The following is a 23,748-nucleotide window of genomic DNA, read 5'->3' as shown; positions in this document are numbered from 1 at the left end:
TGTGGACCAAGGTCTTGAACTTGTCGCTGCCGGCGGGTCGCAAAGATATTGCACCTTACATAACAAAATGAACCACAGTGTTCTCAAACTTTACCAGGAGGCGATCCGGGATTGCTGGCCGGCTCAGCGTTTACTGCATTAGGTGGCTCGCCGACGCCGACGTCCCGACCTCGCTGCCTGGGGCGAGCACGTTGTGCTTCTTGAGGTGGGCTTTCCACCCCGACTCGTTCAAGTGGGAGGAAAACCACTCGCGGCAGTGCACGCACTGCCGTTTTCCTTGCTGCTCACGGGGATCACCCTCCATGCAATCGTGCGTGTGCTCCTATGTGAACGCATTCCGCTGCCTCTTTTGATTGCTGTTCCCAGCGACCCCGGAAATGTCGTTCCTGGCATCCTCGACCTCACCCTCTTCCTCAAGAACGTGGTCCGTCTCCATCTGGTCTGACATCAATGGTTCCAATTTCAAATGGAGGCCATGGACTGTGCCATGGAGCTATTAGGTATTTACCGGGTAATGCTTCCGCGCTACCTTTACCCTACCCTTTACCTTACCCCTTGGCATGGTCGACACCTTTACCTTTACCCTTTTACCCGGTAAAAAGAGTAAATTACCTTACCTTGCCGAGGCCTAATCGTGAGGTGCGCTTGCAGGGAGGTATGGGGAGGTGACGGGCGCTTGGGGTACTACCCCTCCCCTCTCTGGGCATAGACAGGAGGAGTTAATCACTGGCCCGTGGAACTTTTGCTGACGATAAGTTCACTTGGCGTGCGTAGGCTCCGCTACCTTTGTCCCTCTTCCCTTATCTTCCCCTCCCCAAATAAAAACCGGCCACTCCCGCTCGTAGTCCCCAAGTGTGTGAGGCAGTGAGCCCAATTGCCTTCCCATCTTTGGATCCAGGAGCACTGAACTGAGGCTTTAGCCTGGGGAGTTTTTGTACCCCTTGCCTGTGCCTTGTACCAGGCTATTCATACTCTTTGGTTCTATTGGGTAAAGTCACGTAGGTGAAAAATAGAACCAAAGAGTATGGATCCTAGCAGTCACGAAAGCTTTAAATCTACCAGGCTATTGTTACATTGCAAAATAACAATACAAAACAAATGCCAGACAGTGTGCCCGATGGGGTTTATTTCTGGCCAGGCTCAGCCACAGTTTTAAAACAATTGGCCTTGAGAGATGAATTTATATTATCACTGAGCACTTCTCCCATGTGCCTGTTTCTCTCCCGCTAAAGATCTTGGCATATCGACAAAAACGAGTCACGTGTAGGCTCCTCATAGTGTGCTCTGTCTGTCGTATAAAAGCCTGGCTTATTGATTATAATCTGGCTTACAGTGAAATGCGCAAGGCAAGTATTTGCGATCGCAGGATTAATGCTAATCATGATTAATGATAACGAATTTAGGCTGCGTTTTGTTTCCCCTGTTATTATCACGTAATTAATATAGCGGAGAGGGAGGTGGGGCTGGAGAATTGCACTTTGATCGTCAAGTGCATGAGACACCTGTCTGCCGGGGCAGTGAGGTGCCTGTATGAAGGCAGTCCAGCAAGTAGGTCACTGATCTCTCATGATGTACTGAGTGTTCTCCACTCGTGTTGCGTGAGTATTTTCTTCTTCTTGGTACTTCAGTTATTTCCACGCACGAAATTATCCAAAATCAAATGACCAAACACCCTCAGCAACGACATCCTGAAAGTAAGTCAAGGTTAATCAATTTACTTTAATTAGTATGATTGTGTTGGCCTCGCAAATTTTATTTAATGCACATAAGAGAGAGTTTGACAGGTGGCTTCGTGCTTTGAGCACTTGACTCAATCGAAAATTATCAGTTGAATCCCTGGTCGACTTAGCCCATCACCTCTCTGAGATTGATAAAAAAAACAAGTACCACTTTCTTGGAAGTCAGCAGTGGTCATCCTATGGATATAATGATCCAAGCTTTGGGAATGTGGAATTTCCACCAATGGTTCAAGGGTGCCAACATAAATGAGCTCGCCTGATTGCTCATTTCAGCAGGGAAACGAGTCGAGCTCTTGGGAAGGTGTGCGACATTTACCTGTGTGATGTGAGTCACTGCATCCCCAAGGATGATCTTGCTGTGACCAATCCTCTTGGCAAGCAGACTGGACAGCTGAAAAGCCCCACCCTGCTCCCACGAACACAACCACACACAGAGATCCCTTCCTCTCTGCATGCGATACAACAAGTTTGCTGAACAAAAGGAAATAATTATTGGAACAAAACTGAAATAAACAAATGTTAAGTTGCATCCTTCCAAAAGTTATAACAAAACATGCATTAATATTGCTCTTCCAATCTAAAATCACTTCAATAAGCCATCATCATGCTCCACTCAAATATTAAACATTAAGCATTAACCGTTTACCACACTTCATCTTCTAAGCCTTATAATATGACGACAGAATATATCACACATTATCATAACACATCCACGCAGCATTCAAACATTTATCACGCATTCATTTGTATAAGCCTTACAAGCAGGTTATACATCATACATCATCATACCACGCTGAAATATTATCATACGTCAATCACCAAAGGCCTGACTTAAGACCATGCAGAGGATGGCATGACTGAATTTGTAACAGAATAATAATATAAATCATAATTGACACTTCGAAAGCACCTCTCACCCGGAGGTCACAAGGTGCTGTACAAAATACACACACACACAGGCACTCGCACCAATCAGATCCAACCCCAAAATAAATTCCTCAAGAAATAAAAAAATCCCATAAAAATAAGCACATCATTATGTATGTGTAGTGACATAGAATGAGTCACTAGAGTGCGTGGCATGGGATGCTCGAGGCGAGGAGGACTATGGGTGTAGTAGCCCGGTCTACCAGTGAGACACATGGGCAGAGCCTGGAACCTCCTGGTGGGATCCAGAGGGAGGCGTGGCCGAGGGCAGAGCCAGGCCATGCCAGGGAGGATAAAAGGGAGGCTCTGACACTCAGTTGGGGCTGCTGTTGTCTGGGAAAGGAACTCGTCGTGCTGCCATCGTCCTCGTCTTCACATCCTCAGTGTCGCTGGTCGGGTAGCATACGGACTGTGGGTAAATATCCCCTATGACTATATGGAATGGAATAAAGGATATGCCTCCAACTCTTAGTGTGTCCAGATTGATACACTACATTTAGTTTCAGGAGTGATAATGAAAACAACCTTTTTGGTAGGGTTGTTAGGGATTTTTTTGGATTTTTTTTCCCTTCAACTCTGGAGATAAGGGGAATAGATGTCGACGAAGGCGAAAAGAGAGGCTCCTACCGTCGGGTCCTCGGGTGAAGAGGGCAGTGGCAAGGGAGGTTCCTGGACAGCCCCGGCAACCGGGACCCCGGCGAGGGTTCCCGAAGAGGCCATTCCGGCGGGACAGTGTGCGAGGAGTGACAACTCCATGTTGCCGCCGACTAAGGAAGGACAGCGTGCGTGCAGTGCGCACTGGTTGAGTGACTGGTCGAGGAAGAGGCTGCAGTTGGATGTGGCGTGCCACATTTGGCCGCCACTGAGTCAAGCAAGTGGACGTCGGGACCTGCCGAATTTAAACATCCGACGGCATCTCTTTTGCTGGTGCCTCCCCTCACGCAGCGGTTGCCATTCCTGAAATAATTTTCAGCTGCGGGGGGTGACAGGGAGGCCTTCAAGCGTCACTTTGCCGCTACTCATGAGCTGGTGGGGTGGTCTGACATGGAGGCGCCGTGGGCTATGTCTACCACCCTGGATGATGACGCCTTGGCGGTGTTCTATGCCATTCCTTCGACAGATAAGGCGATGCTGCAGCATGCTTACGCCCAGATGGCGGCGATCTTTGTTCCCCCGTCCAATGCCAGGCGGAAGTTTGTGATGCAGAGTCGGGGGGAGACCGAGACGCCCCTCGCCTTCCGCAGAGCCTTGATGTCGCTGGCGCAGACTACATACCCAAAGATGGAGCGAGAAGGGCTGGACTCTTTGGTGTTGGAGAAATTATTGCCGTTGGCCTGAGAAATGAACGTTTGTCTACCGGCCACGGAGGAGGATGATCTGTCTTCAATTAAGGTGGTCCGATGTATCCAGGCCCACTGCAACCTGCAACGGTGAGTTGGGGTGGCGGGCTGTGCAGGATTCCTGGGAGGAGAGGGCGACCAGGGGTACCAAGAGCCCTGTCGGGCCTGCGCTTCAATATCTTGGTGTCTGCGCGGGAGGGTCAGCACAGAACGACGGTGGGATCAGCGGAGCGGGTTCTTCCCTCCGCCATGGAGAGCCCCCGTCATTTGCTTCAGCAGGCCACATCTCTAAAGGATGCCGCGCTGATCCGGGGCAGTTATTCCCGCCTTCGCCATCCTCCACCCTGCCAACCTCTGCTCCTCCGGGCTCAATGGCAGGTCGCGATGTATCACACATACAGCCGACACAGTGACCGCATACATCTTCATCGCAGTTTGTGTCGGATGCGCACGCCATTGACCCTCATGTTGATATGGGGAGCGAGAATTACACATTAGCACGTGATAATTGGCCACGGGGGTCTGGGCAGTGTGACGCACTGGCACACCGGTTCATGGCGGTGGGAGCGGGATTGTCCACGGTAAAGGGGTTTGTGCAGAGTATTGAGGTGCGGGTGTTCATAGATACAGGGGCATCCGCCACCATTATTTCAGAGTTTATTTATAGGACTTTGCCGTTGATGGTGGGTTGCCTTGGTCCTGTGGGTAGTCCATGTGTCGCCGCTAATGGCGGGAGTTTAGGTATTGTGAGCCAAATTGTTGCGACAGTACGGATTGGGGATATTGAAAGGACAGGCCCGGTGTTGGTTTCGAGTTAATTGGCAGTGCCTTGTTTATTGGGGATTGATTTTTTGAAGAGGATGCCCCCTCAAGATTTTGATTGACCAGGGGTGTGTTGAGGTTACCATCGGGGCATCGGTTGGGATTTTGATGTACTCTACTAGGTTGCATATGGCTAACGCAGTGGTTCGGGCCCTGGTGCGTGAAACTGTTCGGATTCCCCCGGGTGCACAGATGCTTGTACCCTTGCGGCTGCGGAAGCGGCTCGATCGGAAAATTACTGTGGGGTTCTTTTAACCCCTTCGAATAGAGCAGTTCATGGTCTTGCTTTAATAGCGGCACAGACGATAGTGAGGGGGGATCAGGAGCCCTTCTTTCAGGTGTTGAATGCTGGACCGGGTACCGCGGTTATACAGGTGGGTACGGTTTTGGCCCACGCGACGGCTGCGTGTTGTGTAGAGACTGATGATGAGGCCACTCGGATCGTGGCCGTGGTTGAATGGGAAGTGGTGTCGGATGACTTGTGGATGGATCCGTTGGGTGCGGGGGAACCGTGCACCGTTGTAGCGTCGGTGGACGCTCCGCCAACCGTAGAGAAGGTGGCGTATGATAATACTATTGGCCTTGCACACGAGGAGTGGGGGCGCCTTCAGGTGGAGGACGCCTCCTTATGGAAAATACGGTGCCGCGTTGATGTGACGAGCGGTAGGAAGGGTCCAGGGGGTGTGTCCCTTGTGGTCTTCCGAGATGGGCTACTTATGCAATGGGATACGGAGGTACAGCGGTACTGTATTGTTGTGCCAACTGCTCTGCGGGGTAGAGTAACGTGAGCTGTCCATGTGCGATCGATGCACCTAAGGGTGCAGAAAATGTTATCTACTTTGAAGCGTGACTTCTTTTGGCCCGGAATGTCAGAAGACGTCCACAATGTATTGAAGGGATGTGTGGAATGTGCTCGTTAAAAGCCCCCGCCGAGGCTGGCCCCAACCACCTTTGTGTATTGGGGTGTCACGTGTAAACGAGCTCGTTGCCCTCGACATCCTGGGGCCATTTTCCACCACTTTGAGGGGGAATACATTTTTGCTGGTAGGGGTAGAATACCTGTCACGGTAGCCGGTGGCATGGCCCCTGCCGGATCAATCGGCGGCGTTCATTGCGGACGCGTTTTTGTATGGTTATGTGCGGGATAAGGGGGCCCCGGAACGTCTCCTTAGGACCAAGGTAGAAAATTTTCGTCGAAATTGTTGCAGGAGGTATGCGATTTATTTTGTACAAATAAAATTCGGACTTTGCCCTACCATCCCCAGACAGATGGAATGGTAGAGCGCCTACACAGGACTTACATTCATACTGTGCCAACAGGTTAACGAGGCACAGTCCGATTGGGACCTGCACATTCCGAGTGTTCTTGCAGCTTACAGGTTGGCCCCTCATGCCTCTACCGGATTCTCCCCGTTCTTTTTGAGGTATGGGAGGGAAAGTGACCCCCCCATGGAAGCCCAGTTACATATTGAACCACGTAAGACGAGTGTCGCTGTGCCGGGACTTATGAGCCTAACCTTTAAACGATTGACGACAGAGAAGGAGGCGTCCCGTGGAAATTCGGCCAAGCGGCAAACCGCGAATGAGCGACTGGTGGGGCTTAAAGAATCAGGAAAACCGTGGAAAGTTGGTAAGAGGGCATGGCTGCATTACCCCCAGGTGCGAATAGGCATGTCTCCTAAATTGTATAGGTTATGGCAGGGCCCGGTGGAGGTGACTGAGGTTAGGAGGCCGCAATGTGTACAGATCTAGATGGTTGTAGGCGTTGGTATGTGCACCCGTCACGGCTGAAACCTTATTTTCCACCTTATGAGGTCGTTTCATCTCCAATATCTGAAAGCCGGGTGTTTGATGTGTCTGATGGGCCTGGACGTACGATCACGGAGGTTGCGCCTCTGCGAGACTCTGTTCCTCCATCTGCAGGATCCCAGGCCCTGATGCCCATGGAGTTACCAGCGGTGCCACCCACAGGCGGGCCAGGGTGGACGGGACAACCGCCACCCATTTCTTCTTCCCCTCCATCGTCGTTCCGGGAGGGATCGCGCCCGTTGGGCCGTCTTCAAGTCGTCCCTGGGGTTCCCGAGGGACCCGTTCTTGCCCCATACGAGGGACCGGCGACAGACTAATACACTAAATATGTTGAAATTTCTTTGCACCATCCGTAGGCAACCGTGCTAATCGGAGGTATGGGAAAGGACAACAAACTAAACACAAAAAGCAGTTCTAAAGAAATTAGTTTTCAATTTAGATTTAAAAGTGCATAGCTCCAGTGGCTTCCTAATATCGGAAGCACATTCCAGACGGCCGCAGAAGTACATCTGAAAGCACTGCACGATGAAGTGACCATCATTGTTTGATGGCCAGCCAAAAGCCACTTAAGGTGTAATTTAAATGAATTTCACTGCCTGGGAGCCACATGAGACAAGGCCCCGGTCACCGATCGTCATCGTACAGAGACGTGACTTCGGCCCAGACTCGGAAGACCGAAGTACTCTTGTAGACGGTTTTATAATGTAGCAGCCACTGTCATTCCTTAATCTCTGCCTTTAATTTATCTGCAGGTAGCCCTCGCACATCCTCACTGGCGTCTCACTTAGAATCCGGAAATGTACTCCATTATACATTTTTCGAATTTTTTTTCATATTCACTGAATGCAAGTGCATTATTGAAAAAAACATACATTTTATAGAATGAGATACATATGCAGATTGATCTTGGTCTTGAGTGGAAATACATACGTACATATCCACTTAATTGATAGGCCTTAAGCTTGTTTGCTTGGATAAAGAGTGCATATTTGACTTGTATTACTCAAGAAATACTGCGCAATGAACCCAGAAAACGAAGTTTGATTCCCAGCCAAAGCCAACATCAGTGGTGATTGATATTTGAATATCATATACGCATATATTTGATTCACCAACGCACACTAAGGAACATGGCAAGTTGCATGGGGAAGCCGAAATCTAACAATACATTGGCATAGCACCCGGTACTCATTCTCTGTAAGACTGATGTTTTTGTCCTTGTTTTGTTGCTCTGCTTACGCAGCACGGATCTCGCTTGTAATATAGATGCAACTGGCAAAATGGGGTCATCTGTGCAACAACTAATATAAACTTAAATAATTAATTTGGTTAGTTCTTGCACGTAAAAAAAAACTCTATGGCTGTGGCGATGTTGGAACAATGGCTACGTTGAAGCAACCATGTTGAGATTCACTTCCCCTGTGATTTCATTAATTGTCATTACTAAAAGAAATAAATATTTTTTTGTCTCACTTATATTGTCTCATATGTACCGTCTGCCCGTATTTTTATTATTTACTTTCTTATCCTATGAATGTAACAATAGATCAATTAAAATGTATTTTTTCATTTACAATCCACGCGTCGAATCGTATGTCGTGGGAATCGATTATTTCGGATTTGTGTGTTGCATGCAGCAGGATTACGTTACCCCTGTAGTCACTCGAAATGCTATGGTCTGATTGATTAAAGAAAACTTAAATAGTGACATTGAGTTGACAATTCATAGCATCCTCGCGTGGTTAGTCATTCCATACCTTGTCTATCCTATCTCAATGTTACTGTCTCATCTATTCCATCTCGCTTGTTCTAACCATAAATACCAAGGAAATTCTTCGAGTGAGATTTCGGGCAATTGAAGATAATCTCATGCTCTTAGGTGCATGCATCATGAGCCTAAGAAGCGCTATGAATGAATGACTTATTACTCGTCTCATGTGTCTCACGCTGCTTGTTGCTGTCAGCCATCAACACTGCAGTGCTGGTGACTCATCCAGTGCCACTTTGTCAGAAGCAATCCTTAATTTGTGCGGAAGCATAGGTCTGACTCTTATAGCAACTTTAGCAAAGTCATAGAGGAGGCTCGCTGTCTTTGAGAGCAAGCTTGCAGGCATGTACGTAAGCAGATATTACCCTAACCACTACTCTAATGTAATTATGTTGTCAAGGATGGCTTGACAAATGTAAGCAGCTGTTTCATTGCATCAATGTATCATTTTTCCTAACATTTGTTTATCGTTTTGGGAAATGTTTATGGCTGCGGAAAATAACGTATCTGAAATATGATGATGCCTTATCCATTCCAATAAGGGCAACGCATCATAAATGCAGAGTAGCGTCCATGATGAATGGTGTATATTTGCATAATGCAGTATATAAGTAGATGGTCTTGAAGTTTTGCCAAGAGACATGAATTTTTCATTTTAATTCACAACAGCGAGTTAATTACTCGTGTGTTCAGTAGCCATGTAATGACTCTCGCCGCCCACACCCCTCCCCTAGCCAGCTCTGCGATTCCATTAGTTGGCACAATTTGGGGTCACGATCCAATTCAAGAATCAATTAGTTTTTGTCTCGTTTTTTTCCCGTTTCTGCAGTTCTGCTCGCTCCATTAGCCTAAATGTAACATTAACAGACCAATTGCATAAATGTAAATCAATGATTGCCACACGCATGATTCAATTAATGTTTCGTGAGTGTACACATCAAACTGTATTGATAATTGTAATTAATACATCGTTGCATGCTTATTATTTATTAAGTTAAATAAGCGAATGTAGACAATAATTTGTTGAATCATACAAATTTGCACAAAAAACAGATTCAGTTGGTGCTGGGCAAGACAGCAATATGGAAATGTACATGTAACAATGCACACAAATAAACACGTACATTTCGTGGTATATGGTCGGAGGCAAGCCCTATAATTCTTGTTAATGGAAAATATATTCTTTGTATATTCATATCAAATACAACGCCTCAAATTAATTGATTTGTCAATGTCATTGATCGTGAGAAATTTCCATCGTCATTTGTCACGTTTTGATCGGTTGTAAAATCCAATTGGTTACTTGATGTAAGCTCCATGAGTGGTAAAATCCAGTCTGGTATAGAGTTGAGCCCTAACCCCATGTTAAATGGAGGCTGTGTCAAGAGTCAGCCAGTGTATGAGTACATCCGGCAAAATGTTAACTACCTTGCCTGGTATACAGGAGGTCGTTGGTTCAATCCCGACCCTGACAATGCCTGTATATTTGGAGTTTGCATGTTCTCCCCGTGGTCCCATGGATTTTTCTCCGGGTCCTCCAATTTTTCCCTCCATTTATAAACGTGCGTTTATAGTATTTGACCGCTGTAAATTTCCACATGATAAGCCAATTCGTAGTGCTATCATTTGTGGCCAGGTTGCTTCTGAAAAAGAGCTATAAAGCTCAATGTGAGACACGCTCACAAGAGGCTTACACCTACAAACCAATACAATGCCTGGATTTATAGAGCACTAGCTGTATTACCCGGCTTCGCCTGGGACTTGGATCTACCACGCCCGGCCGCCTTTGTCTCCCCAGTGGCGATGTTCACACACCACAGCAGTTACTCGTTTTGAGGCTGAGTCGACGTAGGGGAGGCCCAGGACCGGTTGAAATAATCGTCACCGGTGGTGGCTGTGAGCGGGAATCGAACTCGGGTCGCCGGGTTTGTAGCGCAGCGCACGAATCGCTACGCAGTCCCCCCCCCCACTCCCACACACACGGGTAGCCTGTAGGGGGCAAGTGCTGTTAGCGATCACCTATGAAGGCCGGCACGGCACACGAGGGGGTGGGTAGCCAGCACCACGCCCGGCCGCCTTTGTCTCCCCAGTGGTGATTGTAATACACCACACCAGTTACTTGTTTGAGGCTGAGTCGACGTAGGGGAGACCCAGAAACGGTTGAAATAATCGTCACCGGTGGTGGCCGTGAGCGGGAATCGAACTCGGGTCGCCGGGTTCGTAGCGCAGCGCGCTAACCACTACACTACAATGCGTTACGCTTCCACATGCACGGGTCACATGACAGATTTGATTTGCAAAAAATCTATGCATTATTGAGCTCCCCCCCCCCAGAAAAAAAAAGTATTTTCATAATTTTTGCATGGTGTGCAGTCTGGAAAGTACCCACATGGCAAATTTCAAGTTTGTTGCATGTCGGGAAGTACGCTAAACATTTTGAACAGACACATATTCACAACTTTGCCTTTTATATATATGGAGATCTAAATGCAAGAGCATCTCAAGGCGCTGGAAGTAAAATAGCGTGATGCATTTCACGGGGGAAATGGAGCATAATCGCGTTGTACATTGACATTGTATTCAGAGAAGAGGCAGTCGTTGTCGGCAGAGGAGAATAGGAAAGTTTTCAGCCTGGACTTGAACTGGTGCAGTGAGCTGGCAGCACGGATGGTTGGAGTCAGCAGGGGAGACGTGGATTGATCTCTTTTGTGAAAGTATTGAGCAACAGTTGACTGGGGGCTTCATTGGGAAGCCTTGATTACAGGCTGGAGAGTGCATGGAGTGGAGTTCAGTTATTTGCGAGGTAGACAGGGGCAAGTCCTTGGAGAATCTTAAAGACATTGAGTGCATTATTGACATTGATCCTGAACAGATTTGGGAGTCAGCGGTGGGAATGGAGTGTTGGCCTGTAGTGGGTCTCCATATTCAGGAATGGGTAAGGATCGTCTGGAGTTTGGAGGTGAGAAATGTTGGGGATGCCAAAGAGTGTAAGAGTAGCCAAGTTGACACGCATTAAACCCGGCCGCAGAAAACTCCCATGGGCAGGGGTCGGCAACCAAAATAACAAGAAGTTAATTTTTTCCAATTCAGTAAAAAAACTATTTCAAGAGTTACAGTGCATGTGAATACGAGAAGGTGGTCCTTAATAAATAACGTCACAAAGCGGTCCTTAAAGAGCCGCATGCGGCTCCGGAGCCGCAGGTTGCCGACCCCTACCCATGCCAAAGCACGTAGCGCGTGTTGAATCAATGCCATCCACCAGCTGCTCAGCATCTGGTGCAGCAGGCGTTCCGTTAGTCTTCACAGTTGTCAATCTTTCTTGATAAATGTTTATATCACTTGTGAAAGTTGGCAGATATTCCACAAAAGAAAGAAAGAGCAGTCTTTGAACATGTTGATTTTCTTTGGCAGCTCGGACTGCTGCAATGTGACCAGTACCTGATTACAGGGTCTTTGGGCCAAAAGAGTGTCTGGCTAAAAAAAAAAAAACTTGTACGGTATTTTACATCAAACATTGTGGGATTTTTCCCATAAAGCTCTGCGGTCTATTTAAATGTCAAGTCAGCATGTTAGCTAATACAGGACATCTCTTGTGCCTCCACATGTAAAAATCCATTGCCTAATGGCTTTCCAAATAAATATTAGCACAGTTGGCTATGTATGGTGCAAAATAAGTTCAACATACATGTAAACATTATCCACCAACAAAGGTTTGGCTTTAAATGAAAACAAATGAAACAAGGTGGTAAAATGGTTGTGGAGTTGGTTGAATATTTTGGTGAAGGGTACCTTGACTTTGAATTCCTGTGCCGACCCCACCGAGGCCTCTACTAGAGGCAGGAATCCCCCAGCTGCGGCCGCGTAGCTCAGGTAGTAGAGGCAGGACACCTGTGAGCACTCGAGCCCAAAGTTGTTCTTGCATGCCACGTCCAATGCATCCTTAGCAGCTGCGTGGGGCGGCAGAAGCGGTTATTGGTGGAAGCAGCGGTGTAGGCGGTAGTGGTAGCAGTTTTACGTAATAATAATAATAGGGGTGGCAAGGTAGCCCGGGCAGCTTATAATGGCTTGAAATAATCAATGGTGTAATTGTGGCGAATGTGAATACTAAAAATAGATAAACAGACAATATCTCATTAAAATGTCTTTCCACGTAAGAAAGGAATGTATTTCCCACATAGCCAATTGGCCAATGGGTTGTGTGGGCAATATATTTGTAGGTCTCCTTCATATATCTGTCTATAATAGAGGTTTTTGGGTTAGATCGCGTAAATATATAAATGTTGTGTCGTTAAAACCCGCCACCACCCGACACAGCCAACTAGTAAGGGTTTTCACGTAAACAGAACGTGCCAATTCGTCACTAGTACAGCACACCGATGTGTTGGAGAGCCAAGCCACAACATTTACAATCTGAGTACGACGTTTCGCCAGTAATTACAACTAGCTTACAGATATATGAAGGAGAATGGCTTGGCTGTGTTAGAGTCACTGAGCCACCACTGAGATTCTGAGTTGAATTCCGGAGCTTGCTGCCCTAGGAGTTAGCAATTGTTGCAGCAATGAGCCAGCACTGCTAAACTCCTGGGTTTGAACCCAGGCACCAGCAACTGCCTCTCATGGCCTAAGCCCAGTTAGCCACAACTGCACACAAAAGACAGGTATTTAAGTTTTCACTCATTTTTATCTGGTTCAATTCTGAGGGAAAACGCTTACAACAACTGTCATTCACCACTAAGTGGTGGTGATATTGTCTCCACAGAGATCATACGAAACTAGGCTCACTTTGAAGCCACGCGAAGTGTCAGGGGCATTGCTGGCAAGTCATGGGACAGTCCCAGATGGTATGGGAAAAAAAACACCGAGATGAATGGCATGAGACACCACCTGTGCTCCCCACTGCACAAACTTGCCATGGTGAGGGGAGCAATGCACGTATAAATGTACAGGTAGACACTTTATACTCTCATACCTTGGGTCCAGAGGTTCTGCTGTTTGAATGTCTCCATGGTCATGCTGTCAAGCTGGGCTGCCAGGGGGCATGCTGCTGGGTTGGCTGCGGGCACTGTTTGGCACAGCCGGTCTATCTGCAGTTTCCAGGGTGGACATTGCCAAGGGCGCTTTCAATATTCTTCACATTTATTTGATGATTATATTACTAGCCTTTTGCCCGTCCAAGGACGAAACTTGCAAGCGAAAAGCAGACCGCGACGTGATATTCATTCCATTAATGCGTGTGCAAGTTGTAAGGGCGCAGTGACACAGAACTATTTTATTTCAAAGTTAAAATCGATTGTTCATCACGACGTCCTTTTTACTTCGATGTCTCAACAGCGTTACGGAGATCACGTGACGTGAGGGTTCTGCCTTTGTAGTGCGGGTTGTAAATTGACGCCGAGGAGGGGGGAGGAGGCACCTCGGCCCCCCATGTGGAGTGACGTCAGCCGCTAAGTATTATGAATGGGGGGTGGGGGGGGTGTCCATTTGGAGGACGTCACCTGCTCATGAATATTAAGGAGGAGGGTTGGTCGATGTGGAGTGACGTCACGAGCGTTAAGGACAGACATCCCTGGGTGATTATAGTCTGAATATGGCCGAAGGAGGAAATACATAAGAGAGTATGCCCACTGCACAGATGGAAATGTGAAATCAGCTCGCGTGCAGGTGTGATAGATTATATGATGCATCGTAATACTGTGAGAGATGACGTTGGTCTTGGGGAGGCCTACATCCAGCCGTGGATAGATAATAGCTGCTGCTGATTAAGTTGTTTTAAGTTGTATCCTGGTGTGTGTTCAAGTCAGTGGGAGGTTTATGGTATTTTTCCAATGGAGATAATTGTCTCCCTACCATGGGAATGTGACATTTTAGTCACTGGATCATTGGAAATGAGCAACATCTCACTTTTCGATTGAGTGGGCACACACGTTGATTTTGAGCATTATTTTGTAATATATCCATTCGCTGGTATGGATCTGTTACGTAATGGCTAGCACACTGCACTATGAACCCGGCTACCCAGGTTCGATTCCCGGCCACGGCTGTCATCAATGGCACTTAATCATCTGAATTGGAAATGGCCCCGCCGCCTTCGCCAACTCACACTGAGTAGAGTGGTGAAGTAGGATCATTGACTGGCTTGGTATGTGTGTTGCCTTCATGCAGCACAAATGGGTAATTTTACATTTACATTTATTGGCAGAAAGTGTAATGAAGAACCATCAAAGCTTGTTCAGAAGCACAACATTGACACTTTAATGACATGCGAGCGCAATTTTCCTCTGTTGCAAGGCTGTAAATAATTATACGTTCCTCATGTGCTGCAGAACCGCCCCCCCGCCCCCCCTTACCAAGGATGCTTAATTTAATGGCAGCGTTGATTAAATCAAGCGCTGTGGTTAATTCGCAGAATTCCCCAAGCATCGTGCTGAGACCGTTAGGGAAATTTAACGCGCATGGGGTGCGCTCAGCGGGGACGTTACGAGGTTCTCATCACCAGGGGGTGCTCAACGCTCAAGAACCCGTGTTGGAAAACAGATGGCAAGCACCGTAGTGTCTTGACAGCTGCAGCCTCCGCACAGCAAAGCCGCTGCTGTGCACTTGCCCTCCCGTGCACGGCACAGACCGAGCCGTATTTCTAAACATCTGCCTCTCGTGAGATTAAACAAAGCTGTGGTCTCTTCGGTACGTCTTCGAGCCCCGTGAAGTCAGTATGTCACTGCTCAACGGCACGTAGAGCCGGTGCTCATCTGCAACGACGGCTCTAAAATGTTGGATTTACAATCCACGTTACTGTGGCGAGGGCAGCACACGTGTGAAAGTCAAAGGTCAAAGCGTCTCTTTGCTTAGGTAGGTGGTCAAATGCATTCGCAGCCCTGAGATATGCCGCATTAATACAATTACTGGCCCCACCTCTTTAAACTCAAACAACTGAAAGGTAGGTGTTGAGAAAGTGACTGAAATTCCACATTTCTGTGGTAAGCGCCAGTACATATATCAAAGAAAATGCTCAAAATTACATAGGCCAGTGCTCATCTCCTATGTCATACCTCGGCCAGCAATGGAAACTACAAATTCAAGGAATAGATCCGCTCCTGTATGAACACCTCCCCATGACGTGTAGATCATGGGTTTTAATTGACCGTACTTCACCACGTTGGTCAGTGTTCGCCGGTGAAGTGGGCCGGGGAGGTTTGAACTGTTTAAGATATTACTCATCACTGGAGCTTGCAGTGACCATTAATTAAACTCAGGCTCAACAGGTTCACAGCACAGTGCAATAGCCCGTGATCAACCGCTTCACTCCTACACGTGAATGCCTCCTCGGCATAAATGAACACACGTAACTTTCCATCACATTAAAAAAGATTCACTTCTTGGTGTACAGACAACACATGACATAGTCAAATGTGAGAAGTCCGTGGGTGTCACGAACGTTATAAGCTTCACAAAGAAGTGTGCGGGGACCGAGCCAGCGGGGTACCTTCCACATGAAGAGCTGCAGGTCCACGAGCGCCAACAGGGACAGGCTGGGGATGTTGGATGAGTAGGTGCCGATTTTGGCGTGCGCGCCGCCCAGCTGACACACCTTGGTACCGTGGGTGTATTGTGGGTACACGTCCAGGCCTAGCTCTTTGAGGAGACCCATCACGTGCCGTTGGGTGCTGAGGACCCAGAGGCACGTGTCAAAGATGTCCAACGTACGTACATACATTGTGCGAAGGGGCTGCAAGGGAAATATTAGGTCTAAATAGAAAAAAATAATGAATAAATACGTCTAGGCTTTGTGATAATACCATATATCTAGAATGTGTAAGGCAAACTAAGTTTGCATGAACTCCAAATAATTAAAATGTTCTTGCACAATTCAATGCATGGCACCGTGAGTGTAAGAATATATATTAATGTGATTGGTTATGTGTCTACTCGATAGAACCATTGTTGATTTCCCACAAAGTAGTAGTAATTTTAGTCAATAACTTCCGGACCGGGTTTATACTTTGCGACCAAGTTATTGCGAGTGGAACGCTCAGAGTGGCACGGGACACGGCATACTAACGACACACACACAAACTCGTATGTGCACTCTTGACACGTTGAACAAGTTTCAGGTTCTATTACAACCTAACGAATATTTGCATCTCGTGGCATATTTGCAACATGTGGAGAAGGGAGTGCAGACTGCACCTGCCGACCCACTGTCCGCCGAGGTCCCACGTGTCTTGCCCTGATGCAGACTTCAGCTGAGTTGCCACTGTGCGTCCTCCCACCCGCTCTGGTGTTCATATGTACACAAAGAAAGACAAAGATCCCCTGTATAGCCTTAACAAACGGTTGTGGCAAGTGCCGTTAGCGAGCACCTTTGAAGGCCGGCATAGCACACAAGGGGGTGGGTGGCCAGCACCATGCCCGGCCGCATTTGTCTCTTGGGTGGCGATGTTTACACACCACTCAGTTGACCTAGGAGAGGCCCAGAATCGATTTCGATCATCGCTATCACTAGTGTTGGCCGTGAACGGCAATCAAACTCAGGTAACCAGATTCGCAGTATAGCGCAATAAAACTGAGCCACTAGTGCTCCCCACTTCACCACCACCAGTCACATCCAGTATGTATGCACAAGCACGCGTATGCTGAGGCACATGGACTCAAACACACAGAGAAATGTAATGTTATTCCCCAGGGTGGATTCCAAATTTCTAGACCATTTTCTCACTCGCCCATCTATGGGAGTTGATGGCCCAAGAGGCACAGTAATTTTGAAAAACTGGGGGGCATGCCCCACTTATTGAAGGGTCCTATGTTCAAGGTGAGACATCGCATGGCTCATCAAAGCCATATATTTCTAGTGCACATACACACACAAGTTATTCCATCTTGCCAATTCAAATAATTGAATTGAGGAGCCACTACTGGGGATCCCTGAAACTGTGCTCAGCTGCAGGCGAGCCCTGAATCTCAAGTCAAGGGAGGTGGTGTAGATGGGTCGGTGGATGGATGGGAGGGTTAGGACCAACCAGAGTTTGCAGGAAATGCCAAGATTGTAGGGTTGATGTTTGAGAATCTGCAACTGTAAAATGCATGTTTACTAGGGATGTGTTCCAGATTCATGGCTTAATCTGAAAAATCTGAACCTGGGTCTTAACATTTTTTTGGATAATCCAAATTTCCATTTTTACTCAGATTAATAAAAAAGTGATGTCACTGAAAGCAACGTTGTTTACATTGCGCCAAAACTACGATCGCATGACGTTACTTTAACATGTCAATTTTACTCCTGCAGTCACGAAAGCTTCAAATCAAGATGTCACTTTTACTTAGATTTATTCAAATACTAGCTGTACTACCCGGCTTTGCCCGGGACTTGGATTCACCATGCCCGGCCGCCTTTGTCTCCCCAGTGGCGATGTTCACACACCACAGCAGTTAGTCGTTTGAGGCTGAGTCGACCTAGGGGAGGCCCAGGACCGGTTAAAATAATCGTCACCGGTGGTGGCTGTGAGCGGGAATCGAACTCGGGTCGCCGGGTTCGTAGCGCGGTGCGCTAACCGCTACACTACAATGCGTTACGCTTCCACATGCGCGAGTCACGTGACAGATTTGACGTCACAGCTCACTTGCCGTGCAAAAAATCTATGCATTATTGAGCTCCCCCCCCCCCCCCAAAAAAGTGTATTTTTATAATTTTGGCATGGTGTACAGTCTGGGAAGTACCCACATGGCAAATATCCAGTTTGTTGCATGTCGGAAAGTACGCTAAACATTTTGAACAGACACACATATTCACAACTTTGCCTTTATATATATGGAGATAACATGTACAATTATTGTTTTACTAACGTAACTTTAAGTAAACTTTTTTTTAACTCAACGATCAAGATTTTCAATTATTAAATTAAGTAAACAAAGAAAGGTATTACATTGTAATACATTTAAATACGGAAATATGAAATCCAAAAATTGGACTGCAATAAAGGCCAATATTTTAAAAATAGATCAATCATAAACTCATTCAGATTCCCTTCTTCGGCCTTCTGGAGCACGTTTCCTTCCCATATTAGGGGAAGCCACTGGAGCTATAAACTTTTAAATCTAGATTGAAAACTCATTTCTTTAGAACTGCTTTATGTTTAATTTGTTGTCCTTACCCTGCACCTCCAATTTACACGGTTGGCAACGTACGGTGCGAAAGAAGTTCAACATACATTCAAACATTCCAAATGTTTACCTTTCCCCTCGAGCACAATCACGCCCAGTGTTGGGTCCGTCTGCAACAGGCGGTATGCAGCAGTCAACCCAGAGATGCCAGCACCGACCACCACCACATCGGTGCTCATTTCTGCCCCGTGTTCTGATTCTGCCTTCAAGTGAGCCATGGTATCACCTCTTCAGGCCTCTGCACTCCAGCACCTGTTACGTTCAGATTCATTCGGTTAACACGTTTCTGTATCAGCAAAAAAATGTAAAGGTGTTTTAAATTGTGTATCGGGAGAGTGTTCGACTCGTAATTTGGAAGGTCGCAAGTTGAAGTCCTGGTGAGGGGTCAACTCAACGTAGTGCTGGACTCATAATTGGAAGGCGGCAAGTTTAAATCCCAGTCAGGGGTCAACTCAACCTATCATGATAATCTGGGTTTGATTCCTAGAAATGGTGAAGAGAGGTATCTAAACCAGTCCTGGGCCACCTTTCGCCAACCCACACTGAATATGGTGGTGAAATGTAGCCAACCAGCCCTCATGACCGACACAGGCTGTAGATGCCTTTTTCCAGCAGAAGAATAACAAAGGGTTGTTATAAATCCTATTACATAATTTGCTAGTGGGGAAACATTCATATTTAAGCTTATTTTTCCAAATTTCAGTCTTTTCCAGTTGTACAATGATATCTCTGGCACAATATGTCTGCTTTGCCTATGGATTTCTGCTCTGAATAAGGATCATTGCCGAACATATTAGTTTTTTTGTTGTGCATTACATCATCGCTGGTGAAGTATATTTAATCCATATTAATAAGCCATAGGCAGCTTTCAATTGTAGGAATGCTTTTGAGAAAGCACACACACTGTCCCCTCAAGCGCTGCCTCTTCGTTCAAGCTCATGTAAAGATACCTCTGAAGATGGGAAATCAAAGGGGACTGGAAACGTAAATATTTGTGTCTTTTTGCAGCTTTCGCTAATGTCTAACATAAATCAGCATCCAGCCAGTCGATAGATAAATCAATACCTTTAATCGATCATTGACATTACCATCCATCACTGCCGCACTGTCCAGGAAGCAGCACGATGTTACTGGCTGGCAACTGGCGTGTATACCAGGGGTTTGAGCCATCGAGTCTCCTGCTTGCATCAAATGTCTTCAACCTCTGGTCTCATTGGTATATTAAAGTTCAGCAGGGGTGTGCTTATGGCTGTCCGATTGATCCAAACGCACAATATCTCTGCCCCTGTGGGCAAATGTAGCCCGCTCAAGAATGCAGGGGAAAAAACTGTATAGATTGTTTTTTTCTTCATGCTAGCTCAAAATTGGATATCTCTGCTTACACGCAGTTTTTACCCCTTTTATTCAGTGAGGAAAAGCTTCTGAGATGAACATCCTGTTTGCAAAGGAGAGCTAAGCGCAAATATACATTGGAAAATATAGTGTACTTATACTGGGTATATATTTTTTATTGCAATGAAAATTTAATGAGTTCTCTATTATCAGCACTCTGCTTTTTATTTACTGAATTGAATTATTGCACTAAAGGGTTAGTAATGGTGTCATTAGTTTTAAGAATTAAGTGGCCCCATCTTTAATACTTTTTAAATATACATTATGTGCATACCACACTTGCATATAACCCAAAGTATACAGAGAAAGATTGGCTAAACTGTGCCATGAAAATGATTCACCTGTATTAATCTTTGTGCCCTTTCTAAAGCCATAGCCATTTATTTCACTTCAGGATACTTTATTATTATTATTATTAATTTGGTAATGATGGCCTACCCTTCCTATACATAATAACACTTTGAGAACCATTAACATTTACAAGCAGTCAACAATGTGGCACTGCAGATCAGAGGAGGTTGAGACCGAAGCAGTGAACCTTGGAAATGAGGCCGTGATATTACCCATAGGATCTGCGAGTCTAAAATTTTACACCCAACATAGGAGTCATAATATGGGGCAATGTGCACAATGTTTTGCTATCTGCTCTCCTTCTGTTATCTCACCCATGCAGGCACTGAGCATGCTATCTTTAGAAGTCCTTGCTTGCGACAGAAATGGCCTTAATAAAACAGGCCCCTGGTATTTGCGCTTGTGCCTGTCTTATCAATAGTGCAACTGTTAGCGTGCTGCGCTACGAACCCGATCTCCCGAGTTCGATTCCCGCTCATGACCAACTCCAGTGACGATAATCTGAACTGGTCCTTGGCTTCCCCTAGGTCGACTCAGCATGAAATGGAGTACCTGGTGCGGTGTGTAAACATCGCCATTGGGGAGACAAAGGCCGCTGTGCGTGGCGCTTGCCACCCACCCCTTCGTGTGCCGTACCAGGCTTCATTGGTGCTCGCTAACAGCGCTCACACCAACAGCCTGTCAGAGGCTTATAAGGGGGATATTTGTCTTGTTGTGCTCTCATAGGTCGCTGGGCAGCCAAGAGATCGATGTGACTGCCATCGAGAGTTTCATGGAATGGACAAGTTGAATTTCTGGCTGTGTCTCCAGCTCATTCAAGCAGTTCTGTACTGCTCATCCCTATTGGAACGCGATTCCTGTCATAGAGTTCAGTGTCTCCATTGAATAACCGTTGTTGACTTTCCATCAGTAAGCATTTAATCTTGAATACTTATGGGCTGAATAGTTCTCTGACCAGAATTTGAACTTGTGAATTTTTGGTTGCAAGTGAAGTACTGTATATGGGCCATCTGCTGCTGTAAAGGTGTTATGACGTGTAGAGCCTTATGAAGTGATTTAAAATGTTTCTGCATCATATGTACAACTAAAATGTTTCAAACGTTCAATTAAGAAAGTCTTCCTTTTGTAAAGGATTGTTTTTATTCCAACTAGAAATATGCCTTATCCACACGTTGCTTTCGTTTGGTTGTTCATGTCTCTATTTCTAAAGGGACACTGTAACTTAGTTGGCTCTCATTGGCTTTCATGTGGAGAAAATATTTCATTATTTGCGCGTGTAAAGCTAATCTGATCCGGACTGTGCACCTGATTCAGAGCGCAAACGATTCCAAAGTCCCACTGAGGGCACGAGGACGTTACGTGCTCGGTGTGGGAATGGACTGAAGTGACATTTTGGCCGTATCCAAATGTAAGAGGCTCAAACGACAGAGCCACACTTGGTGTGCATGTGGGAGTGCGCTGGCAACGCAAACAGCAGAAGGCAGACAGCTCTTGTGATGACAACGCTGGATAGCATTACGTGAGCGCAATAATAAATACGCCACTCGTAACCAACCCGGTCCTGTTTGCTCCACACATTATCCAAAGGTTTAAACTTGAGGCGTAATGATTCGCCATCCTGGTGATTCTGTGAATTGGCGTGATTCAGGGTGGTGACTTGATCTTGATTCGCGGCCACGGATAACATCAGTGGCCAGAGTGGTTCTTGATCCCCCCACCCCCCCCATCAACCTGCACTCCCCCACTTTGGTGGGGTATGGTCAAACAAAACAACACCCATGACCGATACGGCATGGGGAGTTCTTCATCCAGCAGTGGATTGACAAAGGGCTTGTACGTTCACTCTACAGTATTGTGAACGTAGTGGCTACTCGTGGCTACCGTGAGCCTCAATATTAATCAATGCAACGTTCAACTTCGAGAGGACTTTAAACGGCCTCTATCAATGGGAATATGCATTCATCAGTATCAACTAAGTCGTGTACAAAGTGTCACTTGGTCCGCACGTGAACAAGAACTCGCGGCCTTCCCTCTTGCTCGTTATCTTCTTCTCCCCTCGCCCCTCCACTCCTCCCTGTCCCTCCCTGACCCTGTCGTGATCCTCGGGAGCTGTCCCGCATTCCTCCATCGCTGTGACGCCCCTCTGCCATCTCAAAGAGTTTTGTCATCGCTTTGTAAGCTATGTCAAGCGCCTTGCGTTGAAGGAGCTCAATAAATATAAATTAGATGTTCATTTGTATTGAGGACTGGTAAATTATAGCAGGTCCTCAATATCCAATCACAATACATCGTCCAATTGTCAAGTCTAAACAAGCAAAGTAGGTAAAGTAGTACATTGTGTTACACTGGTAGAATGTGCTGATGATTTGCACGGAAACTTTGTTCGTTTTTTTTATTGTAACTAGTAAGTTTGTTTGCTCAATTGGAACGGTTCCATCACATTAGAAAGATATCCAAGTTGCAAATGAAAACAATACATTTGTTGGGATATTCAACAGTGCGACGCAGACTTGCCGACCCGCCCCTACTGGACAACTGTGATAACGAGCTTCATAGCTCATTGGATTCCTCCATGTCTCAGTAAATATTCTGAAAGTCACTGCTGTTGTAGAAACACGTTCAAACAAAACCGATGAATCACGTAAATAATGCCAAACGCATTAAGTTAACGATGTATATGGTGCGCAACGGGTTAAATTTCGCATCGACCCAGCTACATTTTAGAGTAGCAACATGCACACCTCCAGCACATTTCCCACGGCAAGTGTATTATCATCCCAGCTGTTGCCGTTGTGAAAAAGTTCATTGTCCTTGCGTCTCTCGAACTCACCTTGGGCAGCTTTCTCTCTGACAAGGCACGGTGCTTGAGGCCAACCGGGGTTGCAAAGCGACGATCTGCAAGGATGCAATGGGCTTCACGTGGAGCGGGCAGGGTCCCAGTGGACACGGGGGGGGGTTGGGGAGGGCCCCAGTGGACACTGGGGGGGGGGGCGGCCCCAGTGGACACTGGGGGGGGGAGGGCCCCAGTGGGCATTGGGGGGGTCGGGGAGGGCCCCAGTGGACACTGGGGGGGGGGGGCGGGTCCCAGTGGACACTGGGGGGGGGTCCCAGTGGACACTGGGGGGGGGAGGGCCCCAGTGGACACTGGGACCCGCCCCCCCAGTGTCCACGGGGGGGGGGGGGCGGGGAGGGCCCCAGTGTCCACTGGCCGCTTGTGCCGAGACCACGAGGGGGCAAAGTCCATCAATCGGCCTCCACACCACCAGCCAAACACGACACCCGCAACTAGTATATCAGCATAGCCAGCATTACACGGGTTGCACCACTGTAGCTGTCGTGCATTGTATGAATCCTGCTTGCCTCGGCTATTGGTCCAACAATCGCAATCAGGGGCATCCTGATTCGTGAATGGGGTGAAATGCACGTGCATTGATAATTGCCAATG

At 46.9% G+C, this 23,748-nt stretch overlaps 1 protein-coding gene across 7 annotated transcripts in view; it reads right to left on the bottom strand.

Annotated features, from left to right (window-relative positions):
* Window positions 1–23,748, bottom strand: part of NAT9 (N-acetyltransferase 9) — a 56,777-nt gene that overhangs the window by 20,334 nt on the left and 12,695 nt on the right. For 4 of the 7 annotated variants that reach the window (XM_032967011.1, XM_032967009.2, XM_032967014.2 and 1 more), the window contains exons 2-8: window positions 23,134–23,198; window positions 18,631–18,812; window positions 16,590–16,677; window positions 15,886–16,066; window positions 13,375–13,489; window positions 12,195–12,352; window positions 2,056–2,145 (exon numbers count right to left, since the gene is read on the bottom strand). In XM_032967011.1, the coding sequence (XP_032822902.1) occupies window positions 2,056–2,145; window positions 12,195–12,352; window positions 13,375–13,489; window positions 15,886–16,066; window positions 16,590–16,677; window positions 18,631–18,778 (780 nt within the window). In that variant the 5' untranslated portion in view covers window positions 18,779–18,812; window positions 23,134–23,198. The other 3 variants (XM_032967013.2, XM_032967012.2, XM_032967017.2) reach the window with 3 other exon arrangements.

This window comes from Petromyzon marinus, chromosome 37 (assembly GCF_048934315.1).
Source record: "Petromyzon marinus isolate PM22_M1 ecotype Great Lakes invasive population chromosome 37, UKy_Petmar_22M1.pri1.0, whole genome shotgun sequence".
In the NCBI taxonomy this organism is placed as follows: Eukaryota; Metazoa; Chordata; class Hyperoartia; order Petromyzontiformes; family Petromyzontidae; genus Petromyzon; species Petromyzon marinus.
Note: the sequence above shows the minus strand (reverse complement) of the source record. Positions and strands in the feature narration are given on the sequence as shown.